The sequence below is a fragment of the Mytilus californianus genome, unplaced genomic scaffold, assembly GCF_021869535.1.
Source record: "Mytilus californianus isolate M0D057914Y unplaced genomic scaffold, xbMytCali1.0.p SCAF_1, whole genome shotgun sequence".
In the NCBI taxonomy this organism is placed as follows: domain Eukaryota; kingdom Metazoa; phylum Mollusca; class Bivalvia; order Mytilida; family Mytilidae; genus Mytilus; species Mytilus californianus.
The window spans coordinates 64,100,097-64,115,885 of record NW_026262581.1 but is presented as its reverse complement, the minus strand read 5'-3'; the positions used below and the strand labels follow the sequence as shown (position 1 = coordinate 64,115,885).

Genomic DNA, 15,789 nt, shown 5'->3' with positions numbered 1-15,789 from the left:
ACAAATCTGATTGGTTAGATTCCGGACTCTACAATTTTCCTATGCATAAATGTGAAAAAGTCAAAGAGCTTCGAAAAGAAACACTTCCCACTTCCGGTCTAGAAAAATGGCTGGAAGTGGAGTAATCGAGGGTCCCTTAAGCAAATGGACAAATGTGATGAAAGGATGGCAGTATCGATGGTTTGTTTTGGACGAAGCTTCAGGTCTTCTATCATATTATACTGTAAGCTTAATCTGAAATCTGCAGAAATCATTTCGTAAATCTTCCATAGCAACTAGACAGTTAAATAACTTAAAAGTTAACTGGAGTTTTGTTGCTTTTTCCCAATTTCTAGTTTTCTGTGTAATAATTTCTTTGAGTACTAGGGCTGCTCTAGACGGTTTTCTTTGTGAGTAAAGTTATATCCTGCAATATTCTTCATTAGCTCTATTTTATAATACCTTAGTTAAAAATGCTTCAATCTTTTTTGCTCTTTCTTCATCAAAATAAGGCAGTGTCTGCGCGTCCCCGCATGTGGGTACGAATAGCCAAATTGCCGTTCGTAGGCTACGCGTACCATGGCATCGGATCGGGAATGAAACGTGAAATATATACGGAAATTATCGCAATTAGTGAATAAATTGATTAAAACTACTTAGAAGTTTCATAAATATTTATATATAGATAAGTGAACAGTTTTTCTCAGTTAATAAATATTCTTAAGACGGAAGAGAGTGATATACGTGTGGGGAAGACATTTCAAAGTAATCATGATAAGAACAATTTGTTCAAAACTATCAGTCGATTAATTTTATACAATTGTATAAAAGAAACTCGGAGTCAATTGCAGCCGCAGAGAAAAGAAGAACTGGAAACACAAAAATAAAAGAGGAATTAGAGTTTAACAGAATAAATTGTTCCTATATTCACGGAGGCAAAAAATTCTAAACAAGTTCGACAGGAAAAAGGCTGAATACATTATTTCTGATAAAACAAAGGCCGATGCCAATAATCTTTCTAGAAGCTTCGTTAATAAATAACAAAATATTTGACGAAAATGTAAACCTTCAGCGCATCAAAAAATATTTTACCTCTGAAGCGTGGAAGCAACTTAAAATTCGGATCAACTAAAGAAGAGAATCATGCGAATGGACATGTTTCAAATGTCAAAAAAACCTACACGATCAGGACTCTTTGGCCTGTGATTGTTGTTTGGACTGTCAACATTTGAAATATGTGCCAAAACAATCCTATTGAATATTTAAAATTTGTTCCAAATCTTAATTTACTTGCATGAATCTTTTAAAATTGGTTTAATTAGACGCCTTTATAACTTGCTTCTTTAATTTTTATATAGACACCCAAGCTTTAATTTTAGTCGTTAAAGATATTTTAAAATTTCAGTTTCTGTTTTACATTTTACTCAAAGATTAATTTTAAATCTCATATAGGTATTTTTCAAATTCAGTAAAATTCAAGTCTTTAAATTTGAAATTTACATTTTATAATGTTTACAGGTAGTCCTATAATATATGCCTTCGCATTATATATTCACTATTTAAAGTTTTCATGCTGATACTTTCATTTTTTTTAATGCGGGTGGCACATTGATAATAATAATTAAAAAAGGAAAAATAGCAAAATAAGTAAAAAGAAAACAGAAATAGAAAATTGAACTCGGGGGCATTATTTTCATTTTCAATCAGTGTGCATTTAATTTGCAATGTTTATTATGTATTATTAACTAATAAATACAATTTGAAAATATTATTTTTCATACTCTTCGCTCGTTCTACACGAAATCCCCATGCATATTATCGATAATTTCTGTATATATTTCACGTTTCATTCCCGATTCGATTGCATTTTATTATAAAACCGGATGTGGGTACGCGTAGCCTACGAATGGCAATTTGAATATTCGTACCCGCATGCGGGTACGCGCAGACTGCCTAAAAATAAATGCTTGTCGTTTGTTGGTGTGGTCCATAAGTGTTTCTCGTTTTTTATATAGATTAGACCATTGGTTTTCCTGTTTGAATTGTTTTACACTAGTCTTTTTGGGGCCCTTTATAGCTTGTTGTTCGGTGTGAGCCAAGGCTCTCGGTCTGTGTTGAAGGCCGTACTTTGACCTATAATTGTTTACTTTTTACATCGGATGACAGTGAGGGTATTCCAGTGTATTGTTGCCATAGACATTTCTACCCACGTGATATTCGTTTTTATCTGATAACCAAACGCAAAATAACATTCCTTATCGCTTGTTATATATCAATTTCATCAATAAATATTCATGAAAATAATTTTTAAGAACATAGATAAATGATATGAAAATGTTTTGTCGTGAGAAATATATATATCAATAACAAATCAAGAATACAGAAAATTTGTGTTAACGCATGCGGAAGAATATCTCAAGTAAGTTTTGCGGGAAAATATGAATGCCTACTCAACATGCTCAAATCCAATCTGTTAGAAAAATCAAATTATTACAGATGAGTGTCCACCATGTACTTGCACTGCACTATTATCAGAATAGTAGAATAGAATGATATAGAAATGGTTGAAAATTATATATACATGTAACTGTTATGTACAAATATTAATATAATATATAACAACAAACGGTGAAACCAGAATACATGTATACTGATTTGTATCACTACAATATAATAGTTATTATGGTGAGGTTGAATTCCATCATTTATTTATCATCAACGCACGAACTCGTCTTAGAAAAAAATATATCTATGTACCTTAACCTCACTTTCAGGTATAGAGATGTGATTTTTATACGACCGCAAACAAATTTTGAGGTTGTATATTGGTATATGACGTTGGCATCGTCGTCGTCGTCCGAAGACACATTAGTTTTCGCACTCTATCTTTAGTTTAAGTGAATGGATCTCTATGAAATTTTACCATAAGGTTCAATACCACAAAAGGAAGGTGGGGATTGATTTTGGGGGTTATGGTACCAACAGTTAAGGGATTAGGGGCCAGAAAGGGGCCAAAAATAAGCATTTTTGTAACTTCCAGACATAACTTGTGTGTTAGTGTATGGATCTCTCTGACATTGTACCACAAGGTTCCATATCACAAAGGGAATGCTAGGATTGATTTTGGGGGTAATTGCCTCTAAATTTTAGGAATTAGGGGCCAAAAAGGGGCTAAAAAACAAGCATTTTTCTAGTTTCATGACAATAACTTGTGTGTAAGTGTATGGATCTCTCTGACATTGTACCACAAGGTACCATATCACAAAGGGAATGCTGGGATTGATTTTGGGGGTAATTGCCTCTAAATTTTAGGAATTAGGGGCCAAAAAGGGGCAGAAAACAAGCATTTTTCTAGTTTCATGACAACAACTTGTGTGTAAGTGTATGGATCTTTATGAAATTGTACTACAAGGTTCCATATCACAAAGGGAAAGCTGGAATTGAGTTTGGGGGTGATTGCCCAAAACATTTAGGAATAAGGGGCCAAAAATAAGCATTTTTCTAGTTTCCAGACAATAACTTGTGTTCAAGTGTATGTATCTCTCTGAAATTGTACTGCAAGGTACCATACCACAAAGGGAAGGCTGGGATTGATTTTGGGGGTAATTGCCTCCAAATTTTAGGAATTAGGGGCCATAAAAGGGCAAAAAAACAAGCATTTTTCTAGTTTCAGGACAATAACTTGTGTGTAAGTGTATGGATCTTTATGAAATTGCACTGCAAGGTTCCATATCACAAAGGGAAAGCTGGGTTTGAGTTTGGGGGTAATTGCCTTAAACGTTTAGGAATTTGGGGCAAAAAAGGGGCCAAAAAAACAAGCATTTTTCTAGTTTCCAGACAATAACTTGTGTTCAAGTGTATGGATCGCTCTGAAATTGTACTGCAAGGTACCATACCACAAAGGGAAGGCTGGGATTGAGTTTGGGGGTGATGAATCATAAGGGGGTTCAAAAAATTGGGGGGATTTTTTTTTTCATTTTTTTTTCTTCTTTTTTTCTTTAAAATTTTCCATTTTAAATTGGTTATTTCTGATTTTTATATAAAAGCAAATAATAATGATATGGTTTGAATAGGTAAATTAAAAATTTTTAAGTTCTTAGACCACATTCATTCTGTGTCAGAAACCTATGCTGTGTCAAATATTTAATTACAATCCAAATTCAATGCTGTATCAAGCTTGAATGTTGTGTCTATACTTGCCCCAACTGTTCAGGGTTCGACCTCTGCGGTCGTATCAAGCTGCGCCCCAGCGGAGCATTTTATTTTTTTCTGAGACAAGTGCTTGTGACCATCCACAAGAACTTGCGGTCATCCGATGTTCAGTAATTCAGTACTTTGATTACACATTGTGACTTAGATGGATAGTTGTCTCATTGGCACTCATACCACATCTTCTTATTTATATCAACCTTTTTTACATGCTTTAAAGCATACCTATCATCTCACATATTAGTCACTTGCTGCATGATACTGATTGTTTATTAATAGGTTAACTAAGTACCAAAACCTGAAAGTAAATAGGCCCTTTCCTGGTTGTTGCAGCCATGTTGAATAGGGGCAGATTTTCATAATGGGGTGAAAATGCTTTGAAAAACATGGGATAACATGAAACAGAACAGTTACTTTGAAAAATGCATAGGTTTTCCTGTACTTTCTTACTATTTCCCCCTCATTTAAAAAAAAATCGGCCCTATTCAATATGGCTGCAATAACCATGAAGTGACTTATTAGCAGCTTTAGTTTTCCATAAAAAAATCACAGAATGAAAGTTTTTTAATCTTTTATACATGTACGTTAAGTATTCCAAAGAAATGTAAAAAGCGTGGAGAAAGGACTTAAAGTTCTGTATATATGCATGCATTGGTTCAATAGTTTCTTTAACATCATAATAACCAGAAACTCATTTCATATGACTTTAAATTTTCTTATAAAGGTTTGAATAATCATATCCCACCTTTTACTTCTACAAAGATTTTACTTTTTTCAAGTAATATTTTATTACAACCCCCTCAAATTCTTGAGCTTTAGTAAACAATATATGACTTAAACAATTTTTTAAATTCTGTCTTGTAGTTGCATGCTTAATTCATCATGTTCAAAATGATGTTCATTTTGTAATTTACATGTACATCTATTTACAGTCAAAAGAGAAAATGATGAGAGGCTCGAGAAGAGGATGCGTAAGACTAAAGGTAAGTTAACAGGTGCTTCTGTATTAGTTAGTAAACTCACTTTAGTAAATTTTGTTTTTGAGGGCATACAAATAAAATCATGTATCTTTGTTGGTCAGTTTCAACAATTTATGATGAAGTAAGAAGGTTGTTTTGTGTCATTTTAATTTCTGATTTTGGTCAGTTTCAACATTTTATGATGAATTCAGGAGGTTGTCTTTTTTTTTTTATCATTTTAATTTCTGATTTTATGACTATTTTAGTTTTAAAAAATGTGTAGCATTAAAACTTCATTTAAACCTTACTTAATTGATTCCACTAGGAGACAGATTTCTTGTAGAAGGGTCTGAGAAAATATAAAAAGTTTAATTTGGCCTAATGTTTTTAAAGTTTCTGGATTTCAACCATCAAAGGTGGTAGATTACAACACCTTCAAAAGGAGAAGCCATAGTTTCAAATAATTTCCCTTTAATTTGAAATCACCCTTGCACATAAAAGATAGTCAGACTACATCATGTACATGTAGCTAAATATTTTCCATAAAAGGGAGGCAGAGAGATAATTGAGTTTTTTTTTAACATTTTTACATGTTCATGTAGTTACACTCTATAAGAAGGACTTTTATTTGCAGTACATGCTCATTCATTGTTGTATATGGTAGATATCTCATTGGCAATCATACCACATCTCATTATTTCTACATACAGTAAATGAAATAATCACTAGATTTTCATCTAAGACAAATCATCGGTATTCTGTTCAACCATATTGCATATTTTAGAAAAAATTAAAACATATATATTTCATATATTTTGTGTTATAAGTAAACCCACAAAACGGGATGAAATGTAGTGTTGGTACATGTAGAAGGAAATGATGGGGAATGACTAGTGCCACTTGATGATAGAAGATTACTAGCACACTTCAATCTTACACATACAACTTCCTTAGTCATGGAATTTTTGTTTATAAATATGTATTACAATATTTATTTATTAAGACTTTTGTCCTAAAAAGAAAATATTTTATCACAGCCATACATTTTTTGAAATGTACATCTAATAAATATAACATTGTTTAAAATTACATGTATATGTATGATATACATGATATATATCTAAACAGATACATAAATGAAGTAAAAAGGAAAAGACATGTCTATTTATTATTTTTCATTTTTTGATTGTTTTGAATGCATTGTAAACTTCTCAACAAAATACAAATTTCTTTTAGGCTTATATGAACAATTTGTGCAAAACACATAAAAAAATACTCAGTCAACAAAAAAAAGTTCCTAAGAAAATAAATTGATCGTAAATGAAACCTCAGTATTAGAATATTAAAAGAATGTGTCTGTATGATATGTGTTACTTACTTTCTTATGCCCTTAGCCTCTCCAGGGAGCATAGGCCATTGACGAGCTTCCTCCATCTAACTTGATTTAGCGCTAGTTTTTCTAGTGTTCCAGTTGTATCCCTGCTGCTTCTTTCAAATCTGTGTCCCTGCACCAGGTGTTTCTTGTGTGATATGTGTGCAAACTTGTAATTGTAACTAGTCATTTACTGTTTTTCACAATTAACCAGTTTGATGTTTCTATTTTAAGGGTGCTATCATTGGTATAGATGATGAAGACGATAGTACATTTACACTATCTGTGGATCAAAAAACATTTCACTTTCAAGGTAAGTGACATCCATGTATATTGTCACTGTCTCTGACAGATATTATATATGACTTAATATTAGAGTAATAAGTTTGGCACAGAAAGTGGTGATTCAAATATACAGACTTAGAATACATATGGAATTTCATTGGCTTCCTCTAGTCTGTAACCATTATGTTATAGATAATGTACATTTTAAGGTTTTTCTTGTTGTTTAACACACCCAGGGGTGTCCAAATTTTTTCAAATGAAAGACAGAACGTATGGAGGTCTTTATTTGTGCAATCCTGACAGCCCAATGTGTATCATACCATAAGAAAAACCTTAAAATATGCATTATCTGACTTAAATCTATGGTGGGTTTCAGATCTATGGCAGATTCCTAATCTATGGTAAATATGACGTCATGCCATCCCAATCAATGGCAGATTATTTAGAGACCTAATCTATGGCAATTTTTTAGTTTCCTAATCTATGGCTTTTTTTAGTTTCATAATCTATGCGGATTTCTAGTTTTCAAATCTATAACATAATTTTCTACAAACGGCGAACCAGTCAGTACATATCTGACCAATTATTTCAAAGCTGCCTTAAACAAGTCGAAATGTTCAAAGGTAGCGAAAAGGCTGTTTTTAATTTAACGGCAGTATAAGAAAAATGGATTATAGGAGTACGACTAGGAAGCATATCCATAACCATTTGTGAAATGAACACAGACTTTTGGGGTGAAATGATGTGCCCGGAAGAATAAGCATTCCCTACTCTGTGCATGGTATCTGTTTAACCCTTCATTTAACCAAGTCCCTTGACAACCCAAAACGCAGTTTCACTTTTTACCTAAAATTTATTTGAGCGTTAATAAATCTTTTTTAACTGATGATGATTTAAGTCAAAGTCCTGTAATGAACAATAACTTGCCTCAAACATGTGGCTTTCTTAAACAAATGCTTATTTCTCCAACACTACAGTTATTCAACTTAAATATAGCTGAAAATAATGTAAATAGTTATTAGAAATCTATTACAGATTTTTTTTTAGCTACCAAATCTCAATAAAGCTTATTTGAAACAAAAGTACAGGTAGTCACTGTTATATAGCTGAAAAAATGCTATTGGTTATGTTACATGTAAAAGAAAATTAGAGACCATAGGGATAAAAAAATAACAAGAAAACAGCTTATCACAAAGAAAAATTATGAAAGAAAAACAAAAAGCAAACCAAAATACACAGTAAAACTCATGCAATTGAGGAAGAGGGCAAAACCAGAAAAACAAGAACAAGAAAACAAGGAGCGGAAACAAACATGAAACATAAACATTGAAGAAAACACCCAAAACATATTCATTTGTGTGAAATTGCCTGCACCAGCCATTTTCCTGCTACGAATGACTGGGTTTGTTTGCTAGTATTCTTATTTCGGCCGAATCCGATGATTACATCTCATTTACAGGGATTTCCGATAAAGTAAACTAGAATTCTGAAATATAATTTAATTTATGGATTAGGGTCCTTGAAAACTGGCCTTTTCTTTTCCTTCTATATAACAAAACCGTCATTGTTAACGGCGGCTTGGACGTTACATGACGTTATTTAATTGTGACAGAAAAATACGTAATATCAAAATCTGCCATAGATTTGGAGAAAACAAAAAACTGCCATAGATTTATGATTTGTTTGACGTTTGTGACGTCATATTTACCATAGATTAGGAATTTGCCATAGATCTGAAACCCACCATAGATTTGAGTCCTACATATATCTTCAAAAATTATTATTTTCTGTAAACTTGGCATTGTCCCTGTTTTTTCTTCTTCAAAAGAATGACCTATCATTCTGAAAAAAATGACTCCATATAGGTATATAAGGTAATTATAAACCTTGAGTAAAATGATAAAAGAAGGCCATTTTGATCTACTCATGTTTTCTTTTTACTGTGTATGTTCTTTATTTTGTGGTATTATAATATCCATGGTTTTTGAAAACTAAAATTTTTTATGTCAAAAGAAATTTGTATTTTCTATTTTAATATTACGTACAAATGAATCAATTTACTTAATGAGTATATTTTTTAAAACATTTAAAAGTCAAATGTAGATGATAATACACGGTAGTGATGTTCTGATGATCAAATATAATTGTAAATATGTTGGTTGAGGCATTTCAAAGTTATAAACCAATGAGCGGACAAAAAAAAGTTTGGACTATTGCTATGAGCCTTATATTACAATGCTTGATTGGTCAGTTATTCATCTTACAATTGTTTTACAACACTTTATTGGTCAATTATTCCACTTACAATTGTATTTCAAAGCTTGATTGGTCAGTTATTCCACTTACAATTGTATAAAAAAGCTTGATTTGTCAGTTATTCATTTGACAACTGGTTTACAATGCTTCATTGGTCAATTATTCCACTTACAATTGTATTACAAAGCTTGATTAGTCAGTTATTCCAATTACAATTGTATAACAAAGTGTCAGTTATTCTACTTACAATTATATAACAAAGTGTCAGTTATTCTACTTACAATTGTATTACAAAGCTTGATTGGTCAGTTATTCCACTTACAATTGTATAACAAAGCTTGATTTGTCAGTTATTCTACTTCCTATTGTATTATAAAGCTTAATTGGTCAGTTATTCCTCTTAAATTGTGTTACAAAGCTTGATTGGTCAGTTATTCCACTTACAGTTATATTAAGACCTCTTAGTATTTTATTACTGATATGCCCCCTTGGTATCTTAACCTTTTAATTGTGTGTTTAAACAATGAAATATCAAAGCATTTAAACTCCTACTGAAAAAAAATCTCTCTTAATAGTTTATCATAATTATTTGCAGCAAGAGATGGTGATGAAAGAGAAAAATGGATACAGGGATTAGAGAATGCAATACTGAGACACTCAGCTGATCATCAGGTTATTTTTAAACACATTACCATGATTACCTTACAGATGTTATATATGTCTTAATACAAGCCTGTGTAATAGTAGATGCTGCCCCTCATTTTTTGTGAAAAGACAGCCACATATTGTATTTGTTTCAAAGCTCCACTATGGGTAAAAATTATAAATTCTCTAATTGAGTAACAAAAATGTCAATAGTTTTAAACTGTAATATGGTAAAATATGTGCATAAGAAAGGACTTCATCACAACAGCCTTTCACACCTAAAAAAGATAAAAGGTGACAAATTAGAAAAAGAGCAGTAGTTAAACAAGTACAGAAAACAAAAACACTGTCTAAAATGAAATACATGATTTGGATCAATAGATATAAGAAGATGTGGTATGAGTACCAATGAGACAACTCTCCATCCAAGTTTGTAAAAAAGTAAACCATTATAGATCAGTACGGCCTTCAACACGAACCTTGGCTCACACAAACAGCAAGCTATAAAGGGCCCCAAAAATGTTCACTAGCACCACATATGATCAGATCAACAGGATATGTAGAACTGGTTTAAGGGCCCCAAATATGTTCACTAGCACCACATATGATCAGATCAACAGGATATGTAGAACTGGTTTTAAGGGCCCCAAATATGTTCACTAGCACCACATATGATCAGATCAACAGGATATGTAGAACTGGTTTTTCTTCACACAAGTTTGAGTTGTCTCTATATGATTGTTTCACTTTCAACCCCCTTGGGTCATTCTATTGAATCAAAATTTCATCACTGTCTCGTCGGTTTAGAAACAACAAGACTCGACTGCAATTTTTTCTTGAAAATTATTATTTTAGAAAATTATAGGACTAATAATTTGGTACAACTTAAACCATGTTTGTTTGTTTTATTAATTGTTATCAACCATGTTCTTTTTAAGTTAGATATTTATGATTGTAATTGTAAATGGTTTAATTTCTCAGGTAATGGGACTTAAGCCAGTTCCGACAGAAGCAGAATTTGAATTCAAACTTGCAGAAACAGATGCTTATTTACAGTTAATGATAGAACAAGTTAAGGTAAATAACAAAATAATGTGTCATATATATATGGTGAATGTACCTCAGTTGACTTCATTTGCTTGACAATTTTAAGTACAAGATAAGAGAACGCCCCTTTACTGCTACTTCCATATCTTGGAAGTTCATACAAAGGTTTTCTGTGATGAATGTTTCATTTGAAATGTAGCTTGAATGGTTATTCTTGCTATTCATCTATTGTCGTCACTCAGATTCTCTTTGTCAATTATTTCCCAACATATCACACAATCTTAACATTTTGACTATCACATGTCTCATTGAGGTATCTGTAAGAATACTTGGCAGTTAAAAATAGGCAGGAATTCAGCAATAAACAAGGTAAACTGCAATGATAGAATATGTGTAATGGCCTTAATGAATTCTGTAGACTCTCAAAAGCAATTTTATTCTGATTGCCATATTGTGTAGGTATTATATAAAAATGACAAAAATCATTATGTTAAAATAAAAAAGATTACTTTACTGCTGCTTTTTAGCATGTGTTATTTAAGGTAGACTTGCTATCTTTAAGTGAAATATATTTTTGGTGTTAATTTTTTAGTCTTTGGAGACAAGAATAGATGCATGTGAAGATGAATCAACACGAGAGAGATATAATGTCATAAAAGTCACAGCAGAGGTTAGTAACTAGTAAACAATGTCATCAAAGTCACAGCACAGGTTAGTTACTGGTAAACAATGTCATCAAAGTCACAGCAGAGGTTAGTAACTAGTTAACAATGTCATCAAAGTCACAGCAGAGGTTAGTTACTTGTAAACAATGTCATCAAAGTCACAGCAGATGTAAGTAACTAGTAAACAGTGTCATCAAAGTAACAGCACAGGTTAGTTACTGGTAAACAATGTCATCAAAGTCACAGCAGAGGTAAGTAACTAGTTAACAATGTCATCAAAGTCACAGCAGAGGTTAGTTACTAGTAAACAATGTCAAAGTCACAGAAGAGTGTAGTAGCTAGTTGAATATGAGACAGATACAGTGTCATCAAAGTCATTACTTCATTGATTTATATTAAGTCTATTCTTAAAAAGTTAGTGCCAACAATCCTATAACTATGCCATCAACGAGAGAGAACAACCTCGTTTCTCGAAAGTAGGTTAGTTTGTCCTATATTTTATGCTCAATTGTTAAGGGTTAATTTTTAAAACATCAAAATTTATTTATCAGATACTTCATCATAAGTTTTCGTTTTACTTAGCAAGGTTTAATAAACCAATTTTGGGAAGAATAGAATTTGGAACCATCTATAAATTGCCAATGTTTTATAGTTCTTAAATGTAATACTAAGGTTTTGTTGTGAGTGTATCTGTGTATGGTTGGTGTTGAAGATTTACTTGTTTATAAGTGTACTTTAGTCACATCATAAGCAGTTGGAACTCAATATTACATAAGTTAAAGAACTTGCCCTAGGACATCATAGTGGAACCTGTATTTAGTTAAGAGATAAGGGATAAACATCAATGGACCAGCAACACAACAATATACAAGCTAAAGAGGACATCCTTTGGGGGAACATGGCCTTCAATGATAGACTAGCTGTCCTCCCTCCCAGTATAATTCATTGTTTAAATGATTGTTTTATATATTTTTTTGTTGTAAGGAGGAGGGACACATTTTGGTTGACAATTTTAATTATGATATTTATTCATTTTATGATTACCTTCTTTTTGATTATTTATAAACTGTATTTTTTTTCTATTTAAGGCCATGATAGAAGCTATAAAGCATGCCATAGTAATGTTACAGATATCTAAGGTAATTTTATATGCTATAGTTAGATTACATATATTTAAGGAATGACTGTAATATTTTTTCTGTCTATGAAGAAATAACATCAAAAATGTGGTGCACACTGAATAACCCGCGTAGCAGGTTATTTTAAAGTGTGCACCACATTTTTTATGTTATTTCGAATAGACAGAAAAAATATTACAGTCATTTCTTATAATATAATTCTAAATTCCATTTTAAACCTGAGTAAACCATGAAAAAACGTTGATGACGTCACGGTCACATGACAAAATCATGTCTATGAGCTGATAAACAAAACAACGTCAGCCAATCAGAAGATGCGTTACATCCAAAATTAAATTATCTAAGGTTATACTTTCATATATCCATAGTCATGTTACAGAAATCAAAATTCAAGTTTTTGTTAAAAAGTCGGTATTGTTGATATACAAATATTAAAAAAATATTAATTAATTTTTATGCCCCACCTATGATAGTAGAGGGGCATTATGTTTTTCGGTCTGTGCGTCCGTTCGTCTGTCTGTCCCGCTTCAGGTTAAAGTTTTTGATCAAGGTAGTTTTTGATAAAGTTGAAGTCCAATCAACCTGAAACGTAGTACACATGTTCCCTATGATATGATCTCACTAATTTTAATGCCAAATTAGAGTTTTGACCCCAATTTCACAGTCTTCTGAACATAGAAAATGATAGTGGGAGTGGGGCATCCGTGTACTATGGACACATTCTTGTTTTACTTTGATATTTATTTGAATTATCATAAGATGATAAAAAAAAATTCTATAGATTTGCGAGTTTCAAAAAAAAAAAAAAAGAACAGTGTTGTTCTCAATTTAACATACATTGTAAACATTCATAATTATAATTTTTTCATGCTTTTAGAAAAGTTTTAGAGATGCTGATTTATATATGTATTACAGGAAAGCTTAAAAGGTCCTGTTATGAATGGATCCATGCATGAAAGTATACTTACAAATGATGCTGACTATGATTATTTTGGAACAGGTAAAACAGCAGGTGTGTAGTAAATTATAATCATTTCTTTTCTCACATTACTACATAATGTTTGATCAACTTTACTATGATTAGAACAAGGGGTTTTTAAAAAGATTTAGAAGCATTTTGAGTTCTTCAGTTGAATAATTCAGAAAAAGGAATAACCCAAATTATTGGACAGCAAGACAGATCACACGAACAACCATCATCTGACTGAAATATTCTGTATTTGCTTTTGAACTTTATTTATAAAACAGTTTTAATATTCAGCTTTGAGCTTTCCTGATGAAGGTCAATCCAGAAAAGCACTTCCGGCGCATGAAATTTATAACATGTTGTTTTCATTTTTGTCAAGCCTTAGACTTAAGTCGAAAAAGCGAGACATAGCGATCCTACATTCCGTCGTCATCGGCAGCGTCCACAAATATTCACTCTGTGGTTAAAGTTTTTGAAATTTTAATAACTTTCTTAAACTATCCTGGATTTCTACCAAACTTGGACAGAAGCTTGTTTATGATCATAAGATAGTATCCAGAAGTAAATTTTGTAAAAATAAAATTCCCATTTTTTCCGTATTTTACTTATAAATGGACTTAGTTTTTCTGCCTGGAAATATTACATTCACTCTGTGGTTAAAGTTTTTAAAATTTTAATAACTTTCTTAAACTATCCTGGGTTTGTACCAAACTTAGACAGAAGCTTGTTTATGATCATAAGATAGTATCCAGAAGTAAATTTTGTAAAAAAATAAATCCATTTTTTCCGTATTTTACTTTTAAATGGACTTAGATTTTCTGCCAGGAAACAACGCATTCACTCTGTGGTTAAAGTTTTTAAAATTTTAATAACTTTCTTATACTATTTTGGATTTGTACCAAACTTGGACAGAAGCTTGTTTATGATCAAATGCTAGTATCTAGAAGGAAATTTTGTTTTCTTCCAGTTAACATTACATTCAGTCTGCAGTTAAAGTTTTTAAACATTTATTAGATTCATAAACTATCCTGGATTTTTACCAAACTTGGACAGAAGCTTCTTTCAATCAAAAGATAGTATCAAGAGGAATATTTTTATTGATTTACTTCCTCATTTTTGTTGAGCCTGCGATTAACAGAAAAAGTAGGCGAGACACTGGGTTCCGTGGAACCCTTACGAATTTTTTAAGTACAAAGAGGAAAAGTTCAACTATTTTGAAAAATAAAACAAAAAATTTGGGCATAACAATAATCTTCTGCTTTGTTGGTAGGAATGATTCTGCCAAAGCAAATTTGTGCCTATTAGAATCAGTTGAAATTTGATCATTGCCTCTGACATTAGGAAATGTTGTAATACTGAAATTTTTCTTGTGTAACTAATGGCTTAATGAAGCCATTTACTTGTTATTTCAGCCACTTTGTATTTTTGCTTTGTTAGATATTGCTTGAATCATTAAGTCATTTGTTAATCGCGGAAGTTGTTCAATTTATTCTTGTGTAGGTCATTTAAGCTTTATACCCTTTGCTGAACATTTTCTGAGAAAAACAAAAAGAAAAGTGAATAACTAAGATCAGACTTTTTAGGGGGGAATTAGTCTAATCCTAGCTCACCCATAAAACCACTTTCTGAGCCGAGGGTACAGACAGGTCAGAAAATACAATGATTGAGTATCATCAAATCATTTACTTGTCATCTTTCAAACAAAAGAAAGGCCTAAAATTGAAATGACTGTGACAATGCTGACAGTAAAAAGAAAAAGAAAGATATTGGCTTTCATCAGGTGAAAAAAAAGTTCATTTAAAGAAAAAACAGACTATCCAAAAGAATGACAGTTTATTTTTAAAGAATCAGAATTTATTGTAATGTGAGAAATTATTGTAAAACAGCACCTGTAGAACATGTAGAAGACAATCAGAGAAATTCAGAAGAACTACAGTCAAACCTGCAATAAAAGTCACTTCTATTCCGTGAAAACCTATCTTGTCAGGTCACCCTCTTCTTCCTGTAGTAATACTTATCATTGTTGAACCTCAATTCAAAGGTCACTTCTCTTATAAGGTCAATTCTCTCTATTCCCAAGGGTGACCTTTATGTACAGGTTTGACTATAATATTGAGATGAATTTCTTTGATTGTCAGTACATTTCTAATAACTGTTGAGTGGGAATTTTTATACGCCCGTTTACGGGACGTATTATGGTATACCGTTGTCCGTCTGTCCGTCCGTCCGTCTGTCCGTCCGTCCGTCGTCAACATGTCGGACATTA

The 15,789-nt window shown here is 32.0% G+C and overlaps 1 protein-coding gene across 6 annotated transcripts in view; it reads left to right on the top strand.

The window, feature by feature from the left end:
• Positions 1 to 83: 83 nt before the first annotated feature.
• Positions 84 to 15,789, top strand: part of LOC127706094 (oxysterol-binding protein-related protein 9-like) — a 35,972-nt gene continuing 20,266 nt past the window's right edge. For 3 of the 6 annotated variants that reach the window (XM_052210572.1, XM_052210560.1, XM_052210553.1), the window contains exons 1-8: positions 84 to 223; positions 5,121 to 5,171; positions 6,754 to 6,832; positions 9,656 to 9,732; positions 10,687 to 10,782; positions 11,345 to 11,422; positions 12,506 to 12,556; positions 13,472 to 13,568. In XM_052210572.1, the coding sequence (XP_052066532.1) occupies positions 107 to 223; positions 5,121 to 5,171; positions 6,754 to 6,832; positions 9,656 to 9,732; positions 10,687 to 10,782; positions 11,345 to 11,422; positions 12,506 to 12,556; positions 13,472 to 13,568 (646 nt within the window). In that variant the 5' untranslated portion in view covers positions 84 to 106. The remainder of the gene's footprint in view (positions 224 to 5,120; positions 5,172 to 6,753; positions 6,833 to 9,655; positions 9,733 to 10,686; positions 10,783 to 11,344; positions 11,423 to 12,505; positions 12,557 to 13,471; positions 13,569 to 15,789) is intronic. The other 3 variants (XM_052210573.1, XM_052210568.1, XM_052210576.1) reach the window with 2 other exon arrangements.